General features: G+C 45.4%; 1 protein-coding gene across 1 annotated transcript in view; it reads right to left on the bottom strand.

Annotated features, from left to right (window-relative positions):
* The window catches only part of lekr1 (Leucine-, glutamate- and lysine-rich protein 1), a 118,023-nt gene that overhangs the window by 10,782 nt on the left and 80,890 nt on the right, over positions 1 to 26,351 (bottom strand). Inside the window, exons 10-11 of the mRNA XM_078410106.1 lie at positions 15,714 to 15,807; positions 414 to 578 (exon numbers count right to left, since the gene is read on the bottom strand). Coding sequence (XP_078266232.1) covers positions 414 to 578; positions 15,714 to 15,807 — 259 coding nt within the window. The remainder of the gene's footprint in view (positions 1 to 413; positions 579 to 15,713; positions 15,808 to 26,351) is intronic.

Genomic DNA, 26,351 nt, shown 5'->3' with positions numbered 1-26,351 from the left:
TACCCTACACTCTAGGGACAATTTATAATTTTTACCTAAGCAAATTAATCTACAAACCTGTACGTCTTTGGAGTGTGGGAGGAAACCAGAGTATCTGGAGAAACCCCACATGGTCACGGGGAGAACGTACAACCTCTGTACAGACAGCACCTGTGGTCGGGATTGAACCTGGGTCTCTGGCACTGTGAGGCAGCACATCTACCGCTGCGCCACCGTGCCACCCTTGAATTTCTGAAATAGTATACTTACAGTTACTGTTGTCAGTGTGAGTTTAGTGTCGGTGCCCCAGGGATGAATCTCTACCTTAACAGCATTATGGTAGTAGAATCATTGTTGTTATTTAGTTACACAGATGCACATAGTCACTGAGATGATAGGATGTTAGAAGTTATTTTGATCAAATGACTAGAGACCTTTGTCTGGAGTGCCTTGTATTCTTCTCTGTATTTGGTTATCAGTTCTTGATGTCTTTCTCTCTCAATATCTATTTCAAACGTTGCCTCTTCCTTCATTTGCCGTGTTAACTCCTTCAGATCCGAGGAGTGTTTTGCACGCTGCTTGGATAACTCTGAATCCATCTGGAAAACACAACAACGAATATTTACTGATTAGCATTATACCTTCGATAGACACGAAAAGCTGGAGTAACTCAGCGAGTGAGACAACATCTTTGGAGAAAAGGAATAGGTGACGTTTTGGGTCAAGACCTTCTTCAGACCGAGTGTCAGGGGAAAGGGAAACGAGAGATATAGACGATGATGTAGAGAGAGATAGAACAAATGAATTAAAGATTTGCAAAAAAGTAACGACGATAAAGGAAACGGGCCATTGTTAGTTGTGGCCTAGTTGAAAACGAGTATAGACAATGAGAGAACAAGACACCTATGAAGCTGGTACGACTTGGGTGGGGGAGGGATAGGGAGAGGGGGATGCTACACACAGAGTGAAGTTACAATGTACGGTAATCTTTCTCACCTGGTCTTTGAACCCATAATATGTTTTTATCCTACACATAGCAATCATACCTTACCTGCCCGAGCCATTGGGATTTTGTACTAACAATGTAAAATCTATCTAACAAGAGAATTGTTTGCTTCAGTATCTCTTTTTTACTTTTGTTATTGTGATACAAGTAGATGGGGTTTTTTCACAATCAAAGCATTATTATTACAATTGGAATATTAGTTATAGTTGAATTAAACAATTTTTTTTTAAAGGCACAGAGTGCTGGAGTAACTCAGCGGGTCAGGCAGCATCTCTGGAGAACATGGATAGGTGATGTTTCACAGAGTGCTGGAGAAACTCAGCGGGTCAGGCAGGGCCGTTTTTACAGCATTATGGGCTCCCGGGCAAAGCAGTGTACTGGGGCCCCTACCGTTACTCTCCCCCACCCCCCTTTCCCTACCAGCCCCCCCCCCCCCCCCCGTTGTGCCGGCGAAAAGCACTTACCGAAAAGCACTTAGCGATGGACTTAGGGTGCTACATTGTTGCGAAAAGCACTTACAGATCGCTGTGAGAAGCACTTAGGGATGGAAAATGTTGCAAAAAAAGCACTTATTGAACTTACATTTTTAAAGTAGTATTTATTTATTGCAAGTCACTTAACATACACAGATCAGCATGGGGCCCCTATGCTTGTGGCCCCCCGGGCAAGTGCCCATCAGGCCCATGCGTTAAGACGGCCCTGGGGTCAGGCAGCATCTGTGGAGAACCATGGATCGGTGACGTTTGGGATCGGGACCTTTCTTCAGACTTCCTCCATCCGAACCAGGGACCCAACCCAAAATGACACCTATCCATGTTCTGATGAGATGCTACCTGACCAACTGATATACTCCAGCACTTTGTGTCTTTTCCTGTAAGCCAGCATCTGCAGTTCCTTGTATCTCCAATTTATTATTTTTATTTGCATGTGGTGCAAAAAGAATAATACTTGGGAAAATCTCCACGTAGAGAAATTTTCAGTGCTACTTTATTCTTTTTAAATAACATTGCATATGCAGGCAATTCATGTTTTGTAGGTAGGGTCCCTGCTACAAAATGTCATGAGGACCAAGGTATCATGATAAATAAAACAACCCCTATAGTGCACTTCACAGTTACCTCCATTAGCTCCACCATTGTGGAGGAACGTGTGCAGGTTTGGGGCTGTGAAAGACGGGTTTGCTCAAAAGGCAGGATCGAGTCAATTTGGGGGCTTAGAAAATCAAGGGAATTTCACTTCAAGTCTGTGTTGTTGAACTTGCTGGTGATATTGTGCATCCAAATAACCACAAGGTTTTCAACACCCACCACTGGGAATATCATTCCACAAGTGGAAGAGCAGGTGCTAAAACACCCAGAAAAAAGAGCTTCACTCTATAACTATAGATAGGCTCACCACAAGGCTGCCTCTGTGCATTGCGGAGAATGAGAGCTTGACTTTAAGCACTATAACTATGAATTCTGTGGCTCTGTGCATCCCATCTGTGCTGTACTGTTACAATGTACAGTGAACTTCCTCACCTGGTCTTTGAACCCATAATATGTTTTTCTCTTTGCTAATACTTTCTATTTTTGTTATTCAACATTCATAGTCACGCAAGACAATGCTCTTCAAACTCAGTTACCTTTGTGTCAATCACGGCACACGCAATCACATTACCAAAACAAATTCTATGTGTATCATACTTTGTGTGTGTATGGAGCTTTAACAAATGTGTGACCCATGTGGCATTACTTGTTTGCCACACAAATGGAGAGAATTTGTGGCAGGGGGCGTTACAGTGGCACAGCGGTAGAGTTGCTGCCTCATCGCACCACAGACCTAGGTTCAATCCTGATTGCGGGTGCTGTCTGTATGGAGTTTGTACGTTTGCCCCGTGACCGCGTGGGTTTCTCCCGGGAGCTCTGGTTTCCTCCCACACTCCAAAGACGTATAGGTTTGTAGGTTAATCGGCTTCTGTGAATTGTAAATTGTCCCTGGTGTGTAGGATGGAAGTAGTGTATGGGGTAATTTCTGGTCGGTGTGGACTCGGTGGGTCAAAGGGCCTGTTTCATTGCTGTATCTCTAAAGTCTAAAATCTAAAGAATCGTAAAGAAGGCATATGCTTGCCTTCATTGGTCAGTATAAAATTTGGCAAGCCGTGTTTGGTTAAGGTTTATTGTAGTATTGTGTACAATTCTGATTGCCACATTACAGAAAGGATATGGGGGCCTTGGGGAAGGTGCAGAAGAGATACAATAAGGATGTTGTTTGGATTGAAGAGCATTAACGATGAGGAGAGTTTGTTCAACTTTGGATTGCTTTTGTTACAGCTTAGGAGGCTGAGGGCTGACCTGGTGGATGTATATCAAATTATACGAGGCACTGATTGAGCAGATGTTCAAAGTGTTATTCCCAGGATGGAGATGGCAAATACTCGAGAGCATAATTTTAAGGCGAGGGGATAAAAGTTTAAAAAGGATTTATGAAGCATATTTCCCCCCCAGTCAGGTTGTAAATGGCTCAATGCGCTCCCTGGGGAAGTGGTAGAAGCAAACACGATAGCAACATTTTAGAAGCATTTTGGAGAGTTCTGTATGTGAACAGACAGGGAATAGAGGGATATGGACGAAGATAGACACAAAGTGCTGGAGTAACTCAGCGGGTCGGGCAGCATCTCGGGAGAGAAGAGATGGGTGACGTTTCGGGTTGGGACCCTTCTTATAGACTACATCTTTCATTCTGAAGAAGGGTCCCGACCCAAAACGTCACCCATCCTTTTTCTCCAGAGATTCTGCCCAACCTGCTGAGTTACTCCAGCACTTAGTGTCTATCTTTGGTATAAACCAGCATCTGCCGTTCCTTTCTATGCAGAAGGATATGGACTTTGTGCAGACTGATGGGATTAAGATAGATCAGCATCATGGTCGGCATTGATGTTATGGGCCAAAGGGCCTGTTCCTGATTAATACTATCAATGTTATGTTGGTATGTTGAACACTGCAGATAGCTGAGAGCTGTTCGCCTTCAAACATACATACATAGTTGGAAGTTTTGAGCCTTACTAGATAGCCAAATGGAAGAACCAGCAGAAGTCACGATATAACAATTATGACAGAAAAATCACCAAAATATTAATGGTTGACTCAAGGAACTACGGATGTTAGAATCTTGAGCAAACACAGTGCTGGAGTAACTCAGCGGGTCAGGCAGCATCTGTGGAGAACATGGATAGGTGACGTTTCACAGAGTGCTGGAGTAACTCAGCGGGTCAGGCAGCATCTGTGGAGAACATGGATAGGTGACATTTTGCATGGGTCCTTTCTTCAGACTGATCTACATATAGTGTTGATTGATTTACCCCTAGTTTTGAGGCTTTGTATCCAGAGTCTATCTCTGCATATCCTATTATTTACAGGGCACCGTGCTATGCCGTGCCACCTTCTCCAGTGACTCAGCAAAGTGTTCACACTGATAGTAGTAAGGGGGAGAAAGCTCCCTCATTGGTGATCCTCAGACTATCCTTGATCAGACTTTGCTGGCTTTGCTTTGCACTAAATGTTATTCCCTTATCAAGTATCCATACACTGTAAATGGCTCGATTGTAATCATGTATTGTCTTTCTGCTGACTGTTTAGCACGCAACAGAAGCTTTTCACTGTACCTCGGTACATGTGACAATAAACTACACTGAACTAAACTAACCTAGATAGACACAAAACGCTGGAGTAACTCAGCTCAACTGTTGCAGCTGGAAAATATTATGGTGCTGTTTAAACCACCTAACTTATTATATATTTCTGAATTAAAATGTAAAATAGAACTAGTACCAGGCCTGTTCTATGCTCGACCAAGCTGAAACTTGAACAATGTTTTGGTTTCCATAACCATTGCAAAATGGGTCACACTTGAACTATTCTTACATTCTTGATTCGAGTGTCAATAACTCTGCAGCCTATCACTCGACTTCAATCAACGAGTTTGCCATTCTGAGCTATAAAGTGAGCCAATGCATCTGCTTCCTCATCTCTTCCCAAAGATACAGCTGGAATGCTCAACCACTGCCAGTAATGCTTCCAAAATAGGAGGAAGTTCAGCCACAGGAATGGCTGCATTCTTCAGGGTAGCTTTCAATTTGCTGTTTTCACTGAAAATCAAGTGGCTGAAGATTTACAGGCAGCAGTGTAGCGCAGGAAGGTGAATTATCCTGGAACTAGTTCCTCAGCAAACTCGTGAAACTCCAAGGTCAAAGGATACTTGCATCCCTCCCTCAAAACCAGATGGATAGAACTGGATGGACAAAATGGTGCGATCCCAAATTTAGTTTAGAGATACAGTGCGGAAACAGGCCCTTCGGCCCACCGAGTCCGCACTGACCAGCGATCCCCGCACATTAACACTATCCGACACCCACTGGGGACAATTTTTACATTTACCCAGCCAATTAACCTACAAACCTGCACATCTTTGGAGTGTGGGAGGAAACCGAAGATCTCGGAGAAAACCCACGCAGGTCACGGGGAGAACGTACAAACTCCGTACAGACAGCGCCCGTAGTCCGGATGGAACCCGGGTCTCCAGCGCTGCATTCACTGTAAGACAGCAACTCTACCGCTGCACCACCGTGACCACCTTTATTTATAATATGAATTTTTGATGGAAAGAATTATTAGAGAGAGGATAACGCCAGAAAATTATCCCTTGAAAATCCTTTCAATATGTATGTCGAAAGCATTTAATCTACTTTGTAACAACACAACAAGATTAACACACAGCTAAACAAAGCTGCATGAGGAATGTGCATTTTCTTATTACATGTAGTATTCATAAAAATCCCCAACCCGAAACGTTGTCTGTCCGTTCTCAACACAGATGCTGCCTGACTTGCTGAGTTACCCCAGCACTCTATGATTTGTGTATATTAAAAACCCACTATTTTCTTTGGCTGGCCCGGGCTGCAATTTTGACTAGTCATAGTAGCTGTTCTCCAGAAAGGCATTTGAAATAGGCAGAGAGTGATCACAAGGCTGAAGCTTTTATCAAAGCATTACGTGGGAAGGAACTTCAGAGCAGAAATGCTAGCATCTCCCTGGAGCAAGACAGATATCGGAATGTCAACAAATGGTATGTATCAAAAACACTGGCAGAAAACCCCCTGGGCCAAATCGCTCATTTCAGTGCAGTAGCATTTTATGAAATTGTAGCATCCTGAGATCCAGTTATAACAGGTATAACAGGTATAACAGAGCTTTATTTGTCGTTCGGTACCGAAGTACCGAACGAAACTACATAGCAGTCATAGAAAAAAAAAAAAAAAAGAACACAAGACACATGACCCCAACACAAACGTCCATCACAGTGACTCCAAACACCCCCTCACTGTGATGGAGGCAACAAAACTTCCCCTCTCTTCCCCACGCCCACGGACAGACAGCTCGTCCCCGACCGACCCGCACAGTCCCCGCACCGGGCGCTGAAACGTCTCGCGGCCGAACCGGGCGATGAAAGGCCCGCGACCAAGCCTTGCGCAGCTAAGTCCCGCAGCCGAGCCGCACCAGCGGTGAAAAGTCCCGCAGCCGAACCGCACCGGGCGGTGTTAAGTCCCGCAGCCGAGTTGCACCGGGCGGTGTTAAGCCCCGCAGCCGAGCTGCACCGGGCGGTGTTAAGTCCCGCAGCCGAGCTGCACCGGGCGGTGTTAAGTCCCGCAGCCGAGCTGCACCGGGCGGTGTTAAGTCCCGCAGCCGAGCCGCACCGGGCGGTGTTAAGTCCCGCAGCCGAGCCGCACCGGGCGGTGTTAAGTCCCGCAGCCGAGCTGCACCGGGCGGTGTTAAGCCCCGCAGCCAAGCCGCACCGGGCGGTGTTAAGTCCCGCAGCCGAGCTGCACCGGGCGGTGTTAAGCCCCGCAGCCGAGTAGCACCGGGCGATGTAAAGTCCCGCAGCCGAGTTGCACCGGGCACTGTTAAGCCCCGCAGCCGAGCTGCACCGGGCGATGTAAGTCCAGCGGCCAAGCCGCATCGGGATGTAAAGTCCAGCGGCCGAGCCGCACCGGGATGTAAAGTCCAGCGGCCGAGCCGCACCGGGGGATGTTAGGCCCCGCAGCCGAGCCGCACCCCGCGCCGTGAGGAAGAGAAAAGTTCCCCACCCACACCCACCCCCCACACACCACCACCCCCTCCCACACATACACAACCAAAAAAATATATATAAAAATCATCCCAACACCGACACTCAACAAAAAAAAGACGGACAGACTGCTAGTCAGCCGCTGCCGTTGGACCTGGAGTCTGAACACAGGACATTATAGGGCGTACAGCAAGCTCAGTGAAAACACACACTGCAGATGTTACTGTATATTTACCCTCCATAGAAGCTGGAGGGGAAAATTAAGGAGGGATATTTAGTTTAGCTTGGTTTGGTTTACTTTAGAGATAAAAGGCAGAAACAGGCCCTTCAGCCCACCGAATCTACGATGACCAGCACTCCCCAGGCAATTTATAATTTAACCAAAGCCAATTAACCTATAAACGTGTACGTATTTGGAGTGTGGGAGGAAACCGGAGATCCCGGAGAAAACCCACGCGGGTCACGGGGAGAACCATATCACTGCGGGAGAGATATATTTGGACATTTCTCAAATTTAATTAAAGTAATCGCTCAATTGTTACTCGGGTCAATATATTGTAAGGGGAAAGAAATGTACAATTTCATGACAAATGAAATTTTTAAGTGGTTATGAAAGAAAGTAAAATGGTGTAAAAGGGGAAAGCAATAATTCTACAGAGGTGTGGAAACAGATTTATAAGATCTCATATTCCACTTTGATAGCTGACAACCTAACGGTATGAATGTTGAATTCTCTACTTTGAACCTACAACTACCCAAGCCCTCTTCCCTCCCTCCCTCTTCCCATCTAGACGCACCTATTTCTCCCCTTCCCACTCTCCTTCCACCTACATCCCTTCCTCTGGGTTCACAATTTTCACCTCTTCTATCCTTATCTCACCTCTTTTGTCTTTTCATCTCTGGCCTTTGTCCAACCATCTGGCCATCAATCCCCCTCCCCTCTCCTGTATCCACCTATCACTTGTCGGGCTTTGTCCTGCCCCAGCTCTCTTCCAGCTTCCCCCCACACCCCACCACCCCACCTTCAGTTTGAAGAAGGGGCCCACTCAAAGATACTGCCTGACCCGCCGAGTTATTCCAGCACTTTGTCTTTTCTTTTGGTAAACCAGCATCTGCAGTTCCCTGTGTCTAAATTTCCAGTCTGGTTAGTTATGGTGTTTATAGTGACATACTGGTTAGTTATGGTTAGTTATGGTGTTTATAGTGACATACTGGTTAGTTATGGTTAGTTATGGTGTTTATAGTGACATACTGGTTAGTTATGGTTAGTTATGGTGTTTATAGTGACATACTGTACTTGTTATCATCTTCAACTACTCTATTTCCAATTATTGTACATTGACAAAACACACGGGTTTATTATCTGTAAATGCAAAATATATTTATGCAAACACAGCCTTCTAAATCTACCCGTGAGGTTGCTGAGTCTGAAAGAGTAGGTCAACCAGTGACATTTGACTCACTCCCTGTCAATCAGGAACCCACAAGGCAGGACCAGGACTGTGATGGAATATTCTGCACTTGCTTGAGTGAGTGCAGCTCTAATGCCTGTCAAGAAGCTGGACTCCATCCGGAACAGAGCAGCCCATTGTATTGGTACCCCGTCATAGCCTCATACAGCGCAGAAACAGGCCCTTTGGGCCACCGGGTCCGCGCTGCCCACCGATCCCCACACATTAACACTATCCTACACCCACTAGGGATAATTTTTACATTTGCCCAGCCAATTAACCTACATACCTGTACGTCTTTGGAGTGTGGGAGGAAACCGAAGATCTCGGAGAAAACCCACGCAGGTCACGGGGAGAACGTACAAACTCCGTACAGTACAGCACCCGTAGTCAGGATCGAACCTGAGTCTCCGGCGCTGCATTCGCTGTAAGGCAGCAACTCTACCGCTGCACCACCGTGCCGCCCGTTCCTTTAGGAGGGAGATGTGGAGGAATTTCTTTAGTTTAGAGGGTGGTGAATCATTGCCGCAGAAGGCAGTGAAGGCCAATGGATATTCTTAAGGCAGAGATAGATACATTCTAAATTAGTACGGGTGTCATGGGTTAGGGGGTGAAGGCAGGAGAATGGGGTTAGGAGGGAGAGATAGGTCAGCCATGATTGAATGGCGCAGTAGACTTGATGGGCCGAATGGCCTATTTCTGCTCCTGTCACTAATGAACTAAGGGGTGGGTACAGAAGTGTTTAGGATTCCACCAGGTTCTCGAAGTGTAAAAGCGCACACCTCCAAATTCAAGGACAGTTTCTTCCCAGCTGTTATCAGGCAACTGAACCATCCTACCAACAACTGGAGAGCTGTCCTGAACTACTATCTACCTCATTGGAGCCCCTGGGACTATCTTTGAACAGACTTCACTGGCTTTATCTTACGCTAAATGTTATTCGCGTTATTCCCTTCATCGTGTATCTGTATACGGTGGATGGCTCGATTGTAATCACATACTGTCTTTCCGCTGACTGGTTAGCACGCAACAAAAGCTTTTCACTGTGACAATACACGTGACAATGAACTAAACTCAGACTAAATATTCACTCCCTCCACTGGGTCCCATCTATGAAATGCACTGTCGTTCCTCGCTGAGGCTCCTCTATCAACACCTGCTAACCTGTCACCTCTACACCATGAAGGACAAGGGCTTCAGGCGCTTGGGAACATTATCACCAATGGAGCCAAAAGCACCGATAGTGCTTTTTGTTTGGAGACAAAATGGTGGCGGTACGTTCGGAACCACCCTCGTGACAGTGCTGGCTGCTATACATCAGGGCGGCACAGTGGCACAGCGGTAGAGTTATTGCCAGAGACCCGGGTTTGACCCCGACTACGGGTGTTGCCTGTACAGAGTTTGTACGTTCTCCATGTGACCATGTGGGTTTTCTCTGGGTACGCTGGTTTCCTCCCACACTACAAAGATGTACAGGTTTGTAGGTTAGTTGGCTTCAGTTAAAAATTTGTCAATTGTGTCTAGTGTTTAGGCTAGCGCTAGTGTACAGGAGATCGCTGGTCGGCACGGACTCGGTGGCTAAAGGGCCTGTTTCTGCGCTGTATCTCTCAACACCAATCTCATGTGCCGTCACTAAAACGCACTCCATAAGAATACATTTCAGTTTCCATGTCACAATTGGGCCTGTGTTCAGGGTACAGCTTTCCCAAGAGAAACTAGGGATGAACAATAAAGGCTGGCTTTATTAGTGATGTCAAGCTCTCAGAAAAGTGAATAAATGAACAAAAAAGACATCCTATTCCTATTGTATTCTTTAGTTTAGTTTAAAGGTACAGCGCTGAAACAGGCCCTTCGGCCCACCAAGTCCACACTGACCTGAGATCCCCGCACTTTAACACTATCCTATAGACAATAGACAATAGGTGCAGGAGTAGGCCATTCAGCCCTTCGAGCCAGCACCGCCATTCAATGCGATCATGGCTATAAAATTAGGGACAATTTACATTTTATACCAAGCTAATTAAGCTACAAACCTGCACGTCTTTGGAGTGCGGGAGGAAACGTTCAGAAGCAAGAATGTTTGAATTTATTCAGGAACAATAAATCTGTCCCAGTTGTTATTTGCTTAGATGAATTCTTTAATCTTTGGTGAGGACTAATCTATTTACACACCCTATTCATAAACAAAAATTCTATTCATAATCCGCTGAATCACGTTAAAAACGAAGTGAACTATTAAATAAAACAAAGTCCAGGGCAAAATGACATTCATTAGATGGAATGAAAGATAATCTCTGTGTTGGCAGGCTGTACACTTTCATAAGTGAAATTAAAAACATTAATAATACACTTGCACAACAATAAAATCCACCCAATTAAACATAATCTTTGAGATACGTTAAAATCCTATATCTTATGAATATTCAGTATAAAAATCCAGTTAAACCATTTGTCTAGTGAGGCAAAAGAGAAGTGTAGTTTTATATTTTGTATTTGACTTCTTTACTTTCTTTAATACAACCTATGAATGCCATCAATATCCAGGATCACATCGCCATTCAATATTAGAAATATAATCTATGGCGCGGTGGCGCAGCAGTAAAGTTGCTGCCTTGCAGCGCCAGAGACCCGGGTTCAATCCCGACTATGGGCGCTGTCTGTACGGAGTTTGTACGTTCTCCCTGTGACTGCTTGGGTTTTCTCCGAGATCTTCGGTTTCCTCCCACACTCAAAAAATGTACAGGTTTGTAGGTTAACTGGCTTGGTATAAGTGTAAATCGTCCCTAATGTGTGCAGGATTATGTTCACATGTGGGGGTAACTGGTTGGTGCGGACCCGATCGGCCGAAAGGCCTGTTTCCGCACTGTGCCTCTTTACTAGACTAAAGCTACGTAGTTGATTGTTTCACACATTAATTAAAGATTGATCATTTATTTTCATTTATTGTATCATTTGAGTTCAATTTTCAATAACATTGGGAGAAAATAAAGGTATCACAAAATGCTGGAGTAACTCAGAGGGTCAGGCAGCATCTCAGGAGAGAAGGAATGGGTTACGTTTCGGGTCGAGACCCTTTTTCAGACTGATGTCAGGGGAGGGGGCGGGACAAAGAAAGGATGTAGTTGGAGACAAGAAGACTGGTGGGAGAACTGGGAAGGGGGAGGGGAAAGAGAGGGACAGAGGACCTATCTGAAGTTAGAGAAGTCAATGTTCATACCGCTGGGGTGTAGGCTTCCCAAGAGAAATATGAGATGCTGTTCATCCAATTTGCGGTGGGCCTCACTATGACAATGGAGGAGGCCCAGGACAGAAAGGTCAGACTGGGAGTGGGAGGGGGAGTTGAAGTGCTGAGCCACCGGGAGATCAGGTTGGTTAAGGCGGACTGAGCGAAGGTGTAGAGCGAAATGATCGCCGAGCCTGCGTTTGGTCTCGCAGACGTAGATAAGTTGACATCTGGAACAGCGGATGCAATAGATGAGGTTGGAGGAGGTGCAGGTGAACCTTTGTCTCACCTGGAAAGACTGTTTGGGTCCTTGGATGGAGTTGAGGGGGGAGGTAAAGGGACAGGTATTGCATCTCCTGCAGTTGCAGGGGAAAGTGCCCGGGGTTGGGGTGGTTTGGGTGGGAATGGACGAGTGGACCAGGGAGTTACGGAGGGAATGGTCTCTGCGGAAAGCAGAATGGGGAGGGGATGGGAAGATGTGGCCAGTGGTGGGGTCCCATTGTAGGTGACGGAAATGTTGGCGGATGATTTGTTGGATCCGCTGGCTGGTGGGGTGGAAGGTGAGAACGAGGAGGATTCTGTCCTTGTTGCGAGTGGGGGGAGGGGGAGCAAGAGCGGAGCTGCGGGATGTAGAAGAGACCCTAGTGAGAGCCTCATCTATAATGGAAGAGGGGAAGCCCCGTTTCCTGAAGAATGAGGACATCTCTGACGCCCTAGTGTGAAACACCTCATCCTGGGCACAGATGCGGCGTAGACAGAGGAATTGGGAGATGGGGATAGAGTTTTTACAGGAGACAGGGTGGGAAGAAGTGTAATCAAGATAGCTGTGGTAGTTAGTGGGTTTGTAGTAGATGTCAGTCACTAGTCTGTCTCCTGTGATGGAGATTGTGCGATCCAAAAACGGTAGGGAGATGTCGGAGATGGTCCAAGTATATTTAAGAGCAGGATGGAAATTCGTGGTGAAATGTATGAAGTCAGTGAGTTCTGCATGGGTACAAGAGGAGTAAATGATGTTAGATATGGAAGTCAATGATGTTGTGGCAGTGGAACTAATTGTCCTGACACTGGTTCTGTTGGTTGAACCACAGCAGGTTGCTAAAGATCTACATGATCTGGTTCAGTAATGAGTGAGGGTATAGGTAAGAGTAATAAAGTGAGTCTGCAGTGAAGGTTAAAAGTAATGGCTCAATTATAACATTTAGAGTCAGAGGGATTTATGCCTCTAATTTCGACTTTTAAACTTTAGAGATACAGTATGGAAATAGGCCCTTCGGCCCACCAAGTCCGTGTTGACCAGCGATCACCCCGTACACTAGCACTATACTACACACTACGGACAATTTACAATTTTACAGAAGCCAATTACCCTACAATCCTGTACGTCTTTGGAGTGTGGGAGGAAACTGGAGCACCTGGAGAAAACCCACATGGTCACAGGGAGAACGTACAAACTCTATGCAGACACCACCCGTAGTGGGGATCGAACCTGGGTCACTGGCGCTTAAGGCAGCAACTTTACCGCTTAGCCGTTCTATGCTGCCTCTAATTTTAAATGGAATTAGGATAAGCAGGCATCATGGTTGGAGTACCCAGGAGTTTATTTCAATGTAGTTGGGTCAAAGGGAGGAACTTAATGGACTTCTGCATGAGCAGATTAGAGTGCTGTGGATATCATCATCAGGTGAACCTACTTTCCATTCAACAGATTTGCACTGCAGCTGTGAACATGTTTAATTCAATGCAGATGTAGTTGTATATGTGAATGAGCTAGAAGGAGTGACTGGTCCCAGCAGCAGTTCTAAATGGGAAAGCCAGAGAATCAGCATTTAAAGTAATTTCAGAATTGACCCCGAGTAAGTTTGGGTTTGAATCTGTGGCTGCACACTGTCCCTAGGCTCCCCATAGCCTGAAGGAGCAGGGACCAGCCTAGCTGAATTCCTCAGCACTGCAATGAGGAATTGCCGTGATGGTCTGGGCAGAGAGAGTCACACAGTTGCCTAAACCAGAAACAGGCCTCTCGGCCCACCTCGTCCATACCAACCGTGGTCTATCCATGCTCATTCCATTTGCCTGCCTTAGACCCATATCCCTCTTCTTTCCTTTCCTTTCCATGTACCTGTCCAAATGTTTTTTAAACATTGTCATTGCATGTGACTCCACAACTCCCTCTGGCAGCTCTTTCATGTACCCGCCACTGTCTCTCGGGCCTCCTTTAAATTTCTCTCTTCTCACCTTGGACCTTTAGACAATAGACAATAGACAATAGGTGCAGGAGGAGGCCATTCGGTCCTTCGAGCCAGCACCGCCATTCAATGTGATCATGGCTGATTATTCTCAATCAGTACCCCGTTCCTGCCTTCTCCCCATACCCCCTGACTCCGCTATCCTTAAGAGCTCTATCTAGCTCTCTCTTGAATGCATTCAGAGAATTGGCCTCCACTGCCTTCTGAGGCAGAGAATTCCACAGATTCACAACTCTCTGACTGAAAAAGTTTTTCCTCATCTCCGTTCTAAATGGCCTACCCCTTATTCTTAAACTGTGGCTCCTGGTTCTGGACTCCCCCAACATTGGGAACATGTTTCCTGCCTCTAACGTATCCAACCCTTTAATAATCTTATATGTTTCGATAAGATCCCCTCTCATTCTTCTAAATTCCAGTGTATACAAGCCTAGCCACTCCAGTCTTTCAACATACGACAGTCCCGCCATTCTGGGAATTAACCTAGTAAACCTACGCTGCACCCCCTCAACAGCAAGAATATCATTCCTCAAATTTGGAGACCAAAACTGCACACAGTACTCCAGGTGCGGTTTCACTAGGGCTCTGTACAACTGCAGAAGGACCTCTTTGCTCCTATACTCAACTCCTCTTGCTATGAAGGCCAACATTCCATTGGCTTTCTTCACTGCCTGCTGTACCTGCATGCTTCCTTTCAGTGACTGATGCACTAAGACACCCAGATCTCGTTGTACTTCCCCTTTTCCTAACTTGACACCATTCAGATAATAATCTGCCTTCTTATTCTTACCACCAAAGTGGATAACCTCACACTTATCCACATTAAACTGAATCTGCCATGCATCCGCCCACTCACACAACCTGTCCAAGTCACCCTGCAACCTCATAGCATTTTCCTTTCAATCTGTGGAATTCATTGCCACAGATGGCTATGGAGGCCAAGTCATTGGGCATTTTTAAGGCAGAGATTGACAGATTCTTGATTAGTCAGGGCCGATGGGGAGAAGGCAGGAGAATGGGGTTGAGAGGAAAGATAGATCAGCCATGATTGACTGGCAGAGTGGACACAATGGGCCGAATGGCCTAATTCCGCTCCTATGAACCTTCTAGATTTATGCTGCCCCACCAAAGGAAAAATACGTTTTCAGATAGTGTCATGGAGGAACCATTCACTGAAGGTTTTTCAGAAGAAATTTCTGCTTCTTTGCATTGAGTCTTTAAAAAAAAGGACATTCCTAAGATCTCAAACAGTCGTTCTGGAGCAACCGTGACATTTGGTCCAGGTGCCTCTCATGACCATGTCCACCAGTGATACTGAAATAGGGCATCCAGAATGAGAATCTCACCAATTAACCACACTTTTGTAAAAGTTACTTTCAAAATAAGACAATGGAGAGAAAAATCGCAGATATTTCTCTTCAAAACAAAAACAGAATTCAGCATCAGTTGAGTTCATAAGTCATTGGAGCAGAATAAGGCCATTTGGCCCATCAAGTCCACTCCGCTATGAAATCATGGCAGAGTAGACTTTCATTCCCTCTCAACCCCATTCTCCTGCCTTCTCCCCATAACCCCCGACACCATATAAATTATACCCTATAGTTATAGATATTTTACGCTGCGTAGGAGTGACTCATTTGAAAAAACAAAAAAAGCCGTAAAGATTTATATTGCGACAATAAAAATGTGAAAAGATTTAGCAGGTTCCTTACTTTTGCTCTCCAGCTTTCTTCATTGCTTAGCTTCTGTCGAAAGCTTTCTTGTAACTGCTCAATCCTGTTTTGATGTGAAATTATCGTCTGTTCCCTGTAAGAGATCAATCCGTATACTGGTAAAACCCTTAACAAAAACTAACTTGCTGTTAACATCGTATTCAATACATCGTTTCACAAAATAAATAACCCTACAATTATCTGTTTAACCAAATCATTCTGCTGAACAACCAAATAGAAATAGACTGAACCCAAGTTAATAGGAAATCTGTGGAAAATGTTACTCAATTGATGGAAAAGATGGTGTAATATTGGCAAATGACTATCCCTGTAGATAAGGATGAGCTCATTCTGACCGCATGGGCCAATGGTCTATTCTTGTGCGGCAAATTCTATGTGACAGAAGGAGGTTGGGACATGGTTGGTTGTGGTTCTTTTGGTTTCAAACAGACCTTTTGAGATCTTGGAGGATCTGTATGAGAAATATGATTCTCCAGAAAAGTTAACATAATTTTAAGAGATCTCAGTTTTAAAATGCTAAAATGGTTCATTGGAAATAATCAGATGTACCTTAACTAAAGGACCCAAAAAACTGGAGTAACACAAAATGCTGGAGTGGGTTTCCTCCCACACCCCAAAGACGTACAGGTATGTAGGTTAATAGCTGGCTCGAAGGGCTGAAGGGCTGGCTCGAAGGGCCGAATGGCCTACTCCTGCACCTATTGTCTATTGTCTATTAATTGGCTTGGTAAATGTAAAAATTGAATCTAGTGGGTGTAGGATAGTGTTAATGTGCGGGGATCGCTGGTCGGCGTGGACCCGGTGGGCCGAAGGGCCTGTTTCCGCGCTGTATCTCTAAACTAAACTCAGCGGGTCAGGCAGCATCCATGGAGGGAATGGACAGGTGACGTTTTGGACCCTTCTTTAGTTCGATTTTGCCTGCTTTTCTTGTCAAATAACATACCTATTTCACAGTGAGACTGCAAGTACTCAATCAGCATAGACTGATCCCATTGTACAAACTGCAGGGCTTGTTTTTTTTAAAGAGATCCTGAACAGGGGTGCTTCTCCAATTCCACAAGAATTGTGACACTTCTGGAAAGGATCCGTGTGGGACAATGAATCATCCTGACAGATTATTCTAAGTTAGGACCAAGTCTCTAATGATTCAGAACTGGACCCGTTTGTGCTGTTCATTCTGTGTGCAAATAGCGCACAAAAGCCATCTTGCATCTATTCGACCATGAAAGTAGAGACAATTAGCAATCGTTCGGGAAATTGGCCAAGACACTTCTGTGTGTGATTCTCAGCTGACCAAATCATAGATGGCACAGCACACATTTTGCCTACAATGGCCAGAAAATGTGAATGTCTTAAGGCAGCCTTTGTTGTTAATTCACAAAGAAGCTAAAAGCACATTATGCAGCTTAGGAATGAGATGAGAATGAAAGGATCTATAGATCTCGTAGACCGCATCTTCCAGCCTCAATTTGTAATGTGCAGGAAGGTACTGCAGATGCTGATTGACACCGAAGATAGACACAAAATGCTGGGGTAACTCAGCGGGACAGGCACCATGTCTGTAGAAAAGTAATACGTGACATTTCGGGTCGAGACCCTTCTTCAAACTCAGTATCTTAAGAAGGGTCTCGACCCCAAACGACACTCAATTTTTAATGGGCAGCAACAGATTAACTACATCACGGAAGCTTTGTCTGCTCCTTACAGCCATTATTGTTTGCAAATCTATTGTGTGTCTCTATGTAAGGATCACCGGTACTTTGATCAGCCCACACCCAGAAGCTCAGGAGCACTTGTGGCACAAAAGGTAGTAATCCTATTGACAAGCACAAGGTCGCAATGCTTCAATTCAATGGTTCAATGCTGCTTCCTTGTCACTTGAGGGTTTAATGAAGATCGATGCTGTGTGGATATTGTTCCTGATGGGGCAGGGTGTCCAGAACCAGGAGCCATAGATTCGGGAACAAGGGGCGCCGAATGGAAGCGACGAGGAGAAATTCTTTTTCTCTGAGGTTATGAATCTTTGGAGTTCTCTATCCAGTGGTCAAGAATTTTCTATCCAGCGAGACTGATTTTTGGACCACAGAAATCCTGACCTAAGGGAATAACTTCCTGTCCTGTCCTGTCCTGTGGAGTTGGAGCCACTTGTGGTCCAATGGTCACAGGACAGGCACATCAGGCTATGTGACCTACTCTTGCCCCCCTGCTACTGTTTCAATGATCCATTGTGAAAGCAATTAAGGTGTTATCTTCTTGTTAATTGTTTGGTCCAATAGCTAATCTTGAATTGATTTTGAGGAACTCGTTAGCATGAAAAATTCATCTTATAAAGCTTCATCACTCCTGCGGGAAGAATCGTGCAGGTTTAAATATTTTCTGTCGAACACTGCAAAATGTTAGTCACTGTGAAGCAAGGTACAAAATGGCTTGCCTAGTAACGTTAGAGAGTGGCAGGATTTATGAGGAGACATTTCAGGATAAGGACGAGCCCAGACAATATGTGTCAGATGTATATGCATTTAGTTTAGCTTAGTTTAGATTAGTTTAGAGATACAGAGCAGAAACAGGTCCTTCGACCCAACGTGTCCACGCCGACCAGTGATCCCTGCACATTAACGCTACCCTACACCCACAAGTTTTACATTCACCAAGCCAATTAACCCACAAACCTGTACGTCTTTTGGAATGTGCGAGGAAACCGAAGATCTCGAAGAAAACCCACGCAGATCACAGGGAGAACGTACAAACTCCGTACAGACAGCACCCGTAGTCGGGATGGAACCCGGATCTCCGACGCTGCATTCGCTGTAAGGCAGCAACTCTACCGCTGCGCCACCGTGACCGCATTTGTGAGCCTCCGTGAATTTATCTAAATAATGCTGCCATTTTTGACGTGCCCATGGACTTTTAGTTTGGTTTAGTTTATTGTCACGTGTGCCGAGGTACAGCGAAAAGCTTCTGCTTTCCATGCATTGCATGCATTTCCAGGCATTCTGTTCTGCATACATGATGGAGATTTGTACACTTACAAGAATGAAGAGGAAGCGAGGTGAGAAAAAAAATAGAAAAGTCAAGTCCTAAGGAAAAAATAAATAAGTCAAATGTAGCTAAACATATTAAGAAATATAGAAAAATAGGTCAGCTTTTTCAACTGAAACCACGATTCCTGATGAGCTCAACTCATATGTGCAAGGGCCAGTTTATGTGGCAAGAGTTTTGGCTGAACTTCTGTGTTTCTCAGTGGGAACCTGTTTACATTCATTTATAACTGCCATATCATTTGGCAAAATATTTGACAAGTTAATAATAATAATAATAATAATATTCATTTATTGTCATTGCAACGAGTACAACGAAATTAAAAAACAGCCAATCCTGACGGTGCGTACAAACATATATGCAATAAATGCAAAAACAAATAAATACATCAATACAATTAAATTAAGTACAAGATTTTTTAACGGTGTTGCCTAGTGCACAGGTAGTGTTCAGTTCTCGTATGGCCCTGGGGTAAAAACTGTTCTTAAGTCTGTTTGTTCGGGATTTGATTGACCTGAAACGTCGACCAGAGGGCAGATGAACAAACAGACGGTGGCCGGGGTGGGATGGATCTTTTATTATTTTGCCTGCTCTACTGAGGCAGCGCAGGCTGAACAGGTGCTCCAGGGAGGGCAGTGAGCAGCCGATGATTTTCTGGGCCGTCGTGATGACCCTCTGAAGGGCCTTCCTGTCCTTTTCTGAGCAGCTGGCATACCATGTGGTTATACAGTATGCCAGCACACTCTCGATGGAGCAGCGATAGAAGGACAACATGAGCTTCTCCTGCAGGTTGGTTTTCCTGAGGATCCTCAGGAAGTGGAGTCTCTGCTGTGCCTTCTTTACTGTGGTGATGGTGTTGGTAGACCAGGTGAGATCCTCTGCGATGTGCGTACCCAGGAACCTGAAAGCTGGTACCCTTTCCACGCAGACCCCATTGATGTAGAGTGGGTCGTAATCTCCACTGGTTTTTCTAAAGTCAATTATAAGTTCCTTTGTTTTGGAGGAGTTCAGGACCAGATTGTTCACTGAACACCATGCTGCCAGCCTTTGGATTTCATCCCTATAGGCTGTCTCATCTCCTTCTGAGATAAGTCCAACCACAGTCGTGTCATCCGCGAACTTGATGATGGTGTTGGTGGGATGGGTGGGGGCGCAGTCGTGAGTGTAGAGGGAGTAAAGGATGGGGCTCAACACACAGCCCTGTGGTGAGCCGGTGCTCAGTGTAATGGTGGAGGAGAGGTGAGGGCCTATTTTGACTGTCTGGGGGCGGTTGGTCAGGAAGTCCTTGATCCATTTGCAGATGGTTAGGGAAAATCCCAGGTCGGAAAGTTTGGTGACCAGTCTGCTCGGGATGACCGTGTTAAAGGCAGAGCTGAAGTCGAGAAAGAGCATCCTCACATAGCTCCCCTGGTGTTCAAGGTGGGTCAGTGCAGTGTGAAGAGCAGTGTCGATGGCATCCCCTGTAGACCTATTTGCTCTGTAGGCAAACTGGTATGGGTCGAAGGTGGGTGGGAGGCTGGCTTTGATGTGCTGCAGGACCAGTCTCTCGAAGCACTTTGTGATGACCGGTGTGAGTGCTACCGGACGGTAGTCGTTAAGACCGCTGATGACAGGCTTTTTCGGCAGTGGGATGATTATGGCGGACTTCAGGCAGGGAGGGATGGTGGATTTTAAAAGGGACAGGTTGAAGATTTTTGTGAAGACCTCAGATAATTGGTCTGCACATTCCCTCAGCACTCTGCCCGTCACACCATCGGGGCCTGCAGCTTTCCTGGGATTCACTGCTCTGAGCACTCGCTTAACGTCATACTCCTGCACAGTGAAGGTGTTGCTCTCAGGTGCTGGAGAGGGTGTAATGTCTGCCACTGTAGCTTTCACCTCGAAACGAGCAAAGAAACAGTTAAGTTCCTCAGCCAACGAGGCGTCGCCGTCGGCAGTCGTGCGGTTGCTGGTCTTGTAATTGGTGATGTGCTGGATGCCTTGCCATACCCGCCGTGGGTCATTGTTGGAAAAGTGGTCCTCAATCTTCCTCTTGTAGGACGCTTTGGCATCCTTGATGCCTCTCTTCAGGTTGGTTCTAGCAGCACTGTATAGAGCTCTGTCACTAGACCTGAAGGCGGTGTTACGGTCCTTGAGGAGAGACCTGACATCCTTTGTCATCCAGGGTTTTTGATTGGGGTACAACCGGATGCGTTTGTCGACGGTGACATTGTCAACGCAGTTTTTGATGTAGCAAAGTACAGTTGATGTGTACTCCTCCAAGTCCTGATCCTCAAAAATATCCCAGTTGGTCCTTTCGAAGCAATCCTGCAGCTGCGAGGAAGCTCCTTCAGGCCATGTCTTTACAGTCTTTATGGTGACTGGAGCTTTCCTCCTGAGTGGGGTGTATGCTGGGGTTAGGAATATGGACAGGTGATCTGACTGCCCCAGGTGTGGTAGTTGAACTATCAGAGGACAACTATAATTTATGGAAAAGGGGGTGTGATTACTTTCTTGGCAAGGACGGGTGAGCAGAAGAGATAAACATAGAACATAGAAAAGTACAGAAAGTGCTGGCGTAACTCTGCGGGTCAGGCAGCATTTCTGGAGAACATGGATAGGTGACGCTTCGAGTCGGGATCTGAAACGTCACCTAGTCATGTCTCTCCAGAGATAGACTCCAAAATGCTGGAGTAACTCAGCGAGACAGGCAGCATCTCTGGACAGAAGGAATGGGTGACGTTTCGAGTCGAGACTGAATCAGGGGAGGGAGATACAAAGATAAGGAAATGTAAGGTGTGAAAACGAGACAAAGGGGATGGAGATTAAGGAAAATGTAGAATTGATAATTGTTAGCAAGAAGTTAACAACAAAGCAAACAGAGATAAAATGTAAATGAGGACAGTCACTCTAGTCAGAGAACTGGGAAATGGGGGAGGGATGGGGAAAGAGGGAAGGCAAAGGTTACTTGAAGTTAGAGAAGTCAATATTCGTACCGCTGGGGTGTAATCTCTCCTGGCCTGACCTACTGAGTTACTTCAGCACTTTGTGTCTTTTTGTGTAAACCAGCATCTGAAGTTCCTTGTTTCCACATAGAAACATAAAGCACAAGAGCAGGCCCTTCAGCCCACAATGTCAATGCTGAACAAACTCTTATCTGCCTGCATCTGATCCATGTCCCTCCATTCCCTGCACATCCATTTGCTAATCCAAAAGCATCTTACATGCCATGAATGAAGAAATTGAATATTGAAAAATTATTACTGACACCTTCATATGGGTTAACTGTTCTAGAAATTGCTCAAAAAAACCTATTTGACCACTTACATTATTGAGATAGTTGGAATTAACAGTAGTAATCCAAGTTTTCCCTCCATTAGCTAAATAAGTAAACACTCCATTTTCACCCTTTGAATGGGACCATAGCACTTGGGGGATTTAATTTCATTTGAGATATGGTACCATTGAACATTGAAACTACTGAAGCCTATCGGACCACAGTGCTATCATTTTTGACGCATCTCTGCCTTTATCTCCCGCAAAATCTCATCTCCCTGTTTGCTACTCCCGCGACATAAATTCATTGACTGCCAGTAAATTCTCCGAGGCTCTCACAGCTGCCCCCAACATCTGCACTATTGAGGCCTCTCCCCCCCATCTCAGCACTGAGGATCTCGCCTCTTTATTTAATATCACTTGCTCTTCCATCCTGGATTCTATCGCTCCCCTTAAAATGAAAAAGCCTAAGCCCAAAGGTCGGCCGTGGCTCAATGACACCACCAAAGCCCTAAGAAGGGAGTGCAGAAAATCAGAAAGGAGATGGAAATGTGACAAGCTTCAAATTTCATTCGAAATTCTGAGAAACAATCTTCTCAAATACCAGGAAGCAGTAAAGTCTGCTAGAGCACAATACTTCTCCGACCTTATTTCGAAAAACTCTCATAACTCCAAGGTCCTATTTAGAACAATTACCTCTGTCATATGTCCCGCCCCCAGTACCAGCTTAGTTGGGTCCCCTGCTAAGTGCGAAGAATTCGCTAAATTTTTCACCAACAAAGTTGAGAATATTAGAATGAACATTTCCCCTCCCACCCGTGACCTAGCTGTCTCACTAGTCTGTTCATCTAAATTGGACTGCTTCCAACCCGTCACTCTATCCTCCCTTGCAAAGCTTGTCTCCACTATGAAACCTGCAACCTGCCCCCTTGATCCTGCCCCCACTGCCCTTCTGAAGGATGTCATTGCAATAGCTGGTCCCAGCATCCTCTCTATTATCAACAGTTCTCTGGCCACTGGCACTGTTCCAACCAGTTTCAAGCACGCGGTGGTCCAGCCCCTACTGAAAAAACCTAACCTAGACCCCACCTTGCCTAGCAACTACAGACCCATTTCCAAACTGCCATTCCTGTCAAAAGTCCTTGAAAAGGCAATCCTTAACCAATTAGTGCCCTACCTGCACCAATACACCATCCTGGAAAGTTTCCAGTCAGGTTTCAGAGCCCACCACAGCACAGAGTCTGCCTTGTTGAAGGTACACAACGACCTGCTTCTCGCCATCGACACCGGCGACTGTGCAATCCTGCTCCTTCTCGACCTCAGCGCAGCATTCGATACAGTGGACCACACCATCCTTATTGACCGTCTCCGGTACGCGGTTGGCATTGATGGCACTGCCCTGAGCTGGTTCGCTTCGTACCTCAAAGATAGGAGTTTCGCCATCAACATAGGCAGTTATTCCTCTGCTCCAGCTAGCCTCTCCTGCGGAGTTCCACAAGGCTCCATCCTAGGCCCCATTCTCTTCTCTCTATACATGCTCCCCCTTGGCCAAATCATTCAAAGGCACGGCATTTCTTTCCACTGCTATGCCGATGACACTCAGCTTTACCTCCCCCTGAAACCCAACAACCAGTCAAATTTAAACAGCCTCTCACACTGCCTTGAGGACATAAAATGTTGGATGGCACAGAACTTCCTCCAATTAAATGAGAGCAAGTCTGAGGTCATCCTATTCGGCCCCCCCGACTCCATCAAATTGATAACAGGCAGTCTTGGAAGCCTATCCTGCCTAGTCAAACCGCATGTCAAAAACCTCGGCATGATATTTGACTCTGCATTAAAATTTGATAAGCAAGTCAACGCTGTGGTAAAAGCCAGCTTCTTCCAACTTCGAACCATAGCTAAAATCAAACCTTTCCTCAAATTCGACGACACAGAAAAAATCATTCACGCTTTCATTTCCTCCCGCCTAGACTACTGCAACTCCCTATACACTGGGATCAGCCAATCTTCCCTGTCCCGCCTGCAACTGGTCCAAAACGCCGCAGCGAGACTCCTGACGGGTACCCGTAAAAGGGACCACATCACCCCGATTCTGGCCTCTCTCCACTGGCTCCCTGTACGGTACAGAATCAACTTCAAGCTCCTCCTATTCACGTATAAAGCCCTAAATGGACACTCCCCCCCCTACATCAAAAATCTTCTAACCCCCCTCTCTAACTCCAGGTCCCTCAGATCGGCCGACTTGGGGCTATTCACTATCCCGCGGTCTAGGCTTAAACTCAGGGGTGACCGCGCTTTTGCGGTTGCAGCTCCTAGACTGTGGAACAGCATCCCTCTCCCGATCAGAACTGCCCCCTCCATCGACTCCTTTAAGTCCAGGCTCAAAACATATTTCTACTCCCTAGCGTTTGAGGCTCATTGAGGAGGCGCTGTGAACTGTTTGCGTACTACTGTATGTTTTCATTTTTTTTTTTTCTATTGGAACCTAATCAAATGTACAGCACTTTGGTCAACGTGGGTTGTTTTTAAATGTGCTATACAAATAAAATTGACTTGACTTGACTTGACTTGACCATCGAGATACATTTTTTTCCCTGTATGTGGCATTCCTACCAGCATCATATCGAGAGCCAGTTCAACATTGAGCAGTACGGAATTTAGAAGGATGAGAGGGAATCTTATCGAAACATATAAGATTATTAAGGGGTTGGACACGTTAGAGGCAGGAAACATGTTCCCAATGTTGGGGGAGTCCAGAACCAGGGGCCACAGTTTAAGAATAAGGGGTAGGCCATTTAGAACGGAGATGAGGAAAAACTTTTTCAGTCAGAGAGTTGTGAATCTGTGGAATTCTCTGCCTCAGAAGGCAGTGGAGGCCAATTCTCTGAATGCATTCAAGAGAGAGCTAGATAGAGCTCTTAAGGATAGCGGAGTCAGGGGGTATGGGGAGAAGGCAGGAACGCGGTCCTGATTGAGAATGATCAGCCATGATCACATTGAATGGTGGTGCTGGCTCGAAGGGCCGAATGGCCTACTCCTGCACCTATTGTCTATTGTCAGTCCAACTAATCTCCAAATCCCAAATACTGCATTCTATGCTTTACACCTGCAATTTTGGTTCTTTGATTTGTTACCAACAACTTACTTATTGTTTAGACATTCTGGTCAACATTATCTCACTGATAATCTCACCGATAACCTACACATATTATCTCACTGATCACACGTACTAGCCAGCTACATTACAAAATATATATATATACTTTTCATGAGAAATATTTAACAAGTTTAAACCGAGCATTTATAACCACAAAAGGAAATAACTATTACAAACAGTAGCTGATATTCCATTAATGCCAGCCCAATGTCTAACCACCAAGGACACCGAATCTGACTTTAAAAAATATTCATGCCTTTATAAATACATTTTTGCCTTTTTATGTTTTGGATATATTTACACAAAAGCACCGATAGAATAGTTGAAAGTTACGACAAGGTTCCCAAACAAGGAAGAAGAGAGAGGTCAAGTCTGAAACAACTCATTAATTTGAGTGAGGCTTTTATCCACAGTTCATAACAAATGTGGGATATAAAAATTCCACATTATAAATGTATAATCCGCTTTGCATCATTTGATTGTACAGGGTGTAACGAGAATTTGAAAAACATTACTCCTTCTGTCAGTCTAAATGGAGGATGTCATGACCTGCAGTATATACTTTGTAGACTGGAGAAACACTGGAATGGAAATGTGGATCTTTGGCCAAATCAGAAAATGTCCAGACTATCAAATCTTTGCATTTGTAATTTCACCATACTAAATGAGCAGTAGATACGATAGGATATGATACAATACCATGTTATTTATCCCAGCGGGAAACTGGTCTGCCACCAGTCAAATGATACAAGGGATTGAAAGTGTCACGTGCATTATAATAATAATGAAATAATAATGAAATAATGAATAATAATGGAATTTAAGTGACCAGTTATTGCACACACATGTATGACCACACAAACATGAAGGGGGGGGGGGAGGGCAGTCAGTCTACCCCACGACAGGCGGGAGGAGTTGTACAGTTTGATAGCCACAGGGAAGAAGGATCTCCTGTGGCGTTCTGTGCTGCATCTTGCTGGGACCAGTCTGTTGCTGAAGGTGTTCCTCAGGTTGACCAGTGTGTCATGGAGGGGGTGAGAAGTATTATCCAAGATGCTCTGCAGTTTGAGGAGCTTCCTCCTTTCTGAGACCATCTCCAATGAATCCAACTCCGCTCCCAGGATGGAGGCAGCCTTCTCATGAGGGAGAACTGTTAACTATCG

This window comes from Rhinoraja longicauda, chromosome 13 (genome assembly GCF_053455715.1).
Source record: "Rhinoraja longicauda isolate Sanriku21f chromosome 13, sRhiLon1.1, whole genome shotgun sequence".
NCBI classification, from domain to species: Eukaryota; Metazoa; Chordata; class Chondrichthyes; order Rajiformes; family Arhynchobatidae; genus Rhinoraja; species Rhinoraja longicauda.
This window is presented reverse-complemented; position numbering and strand designations above follow the sequence as displayed.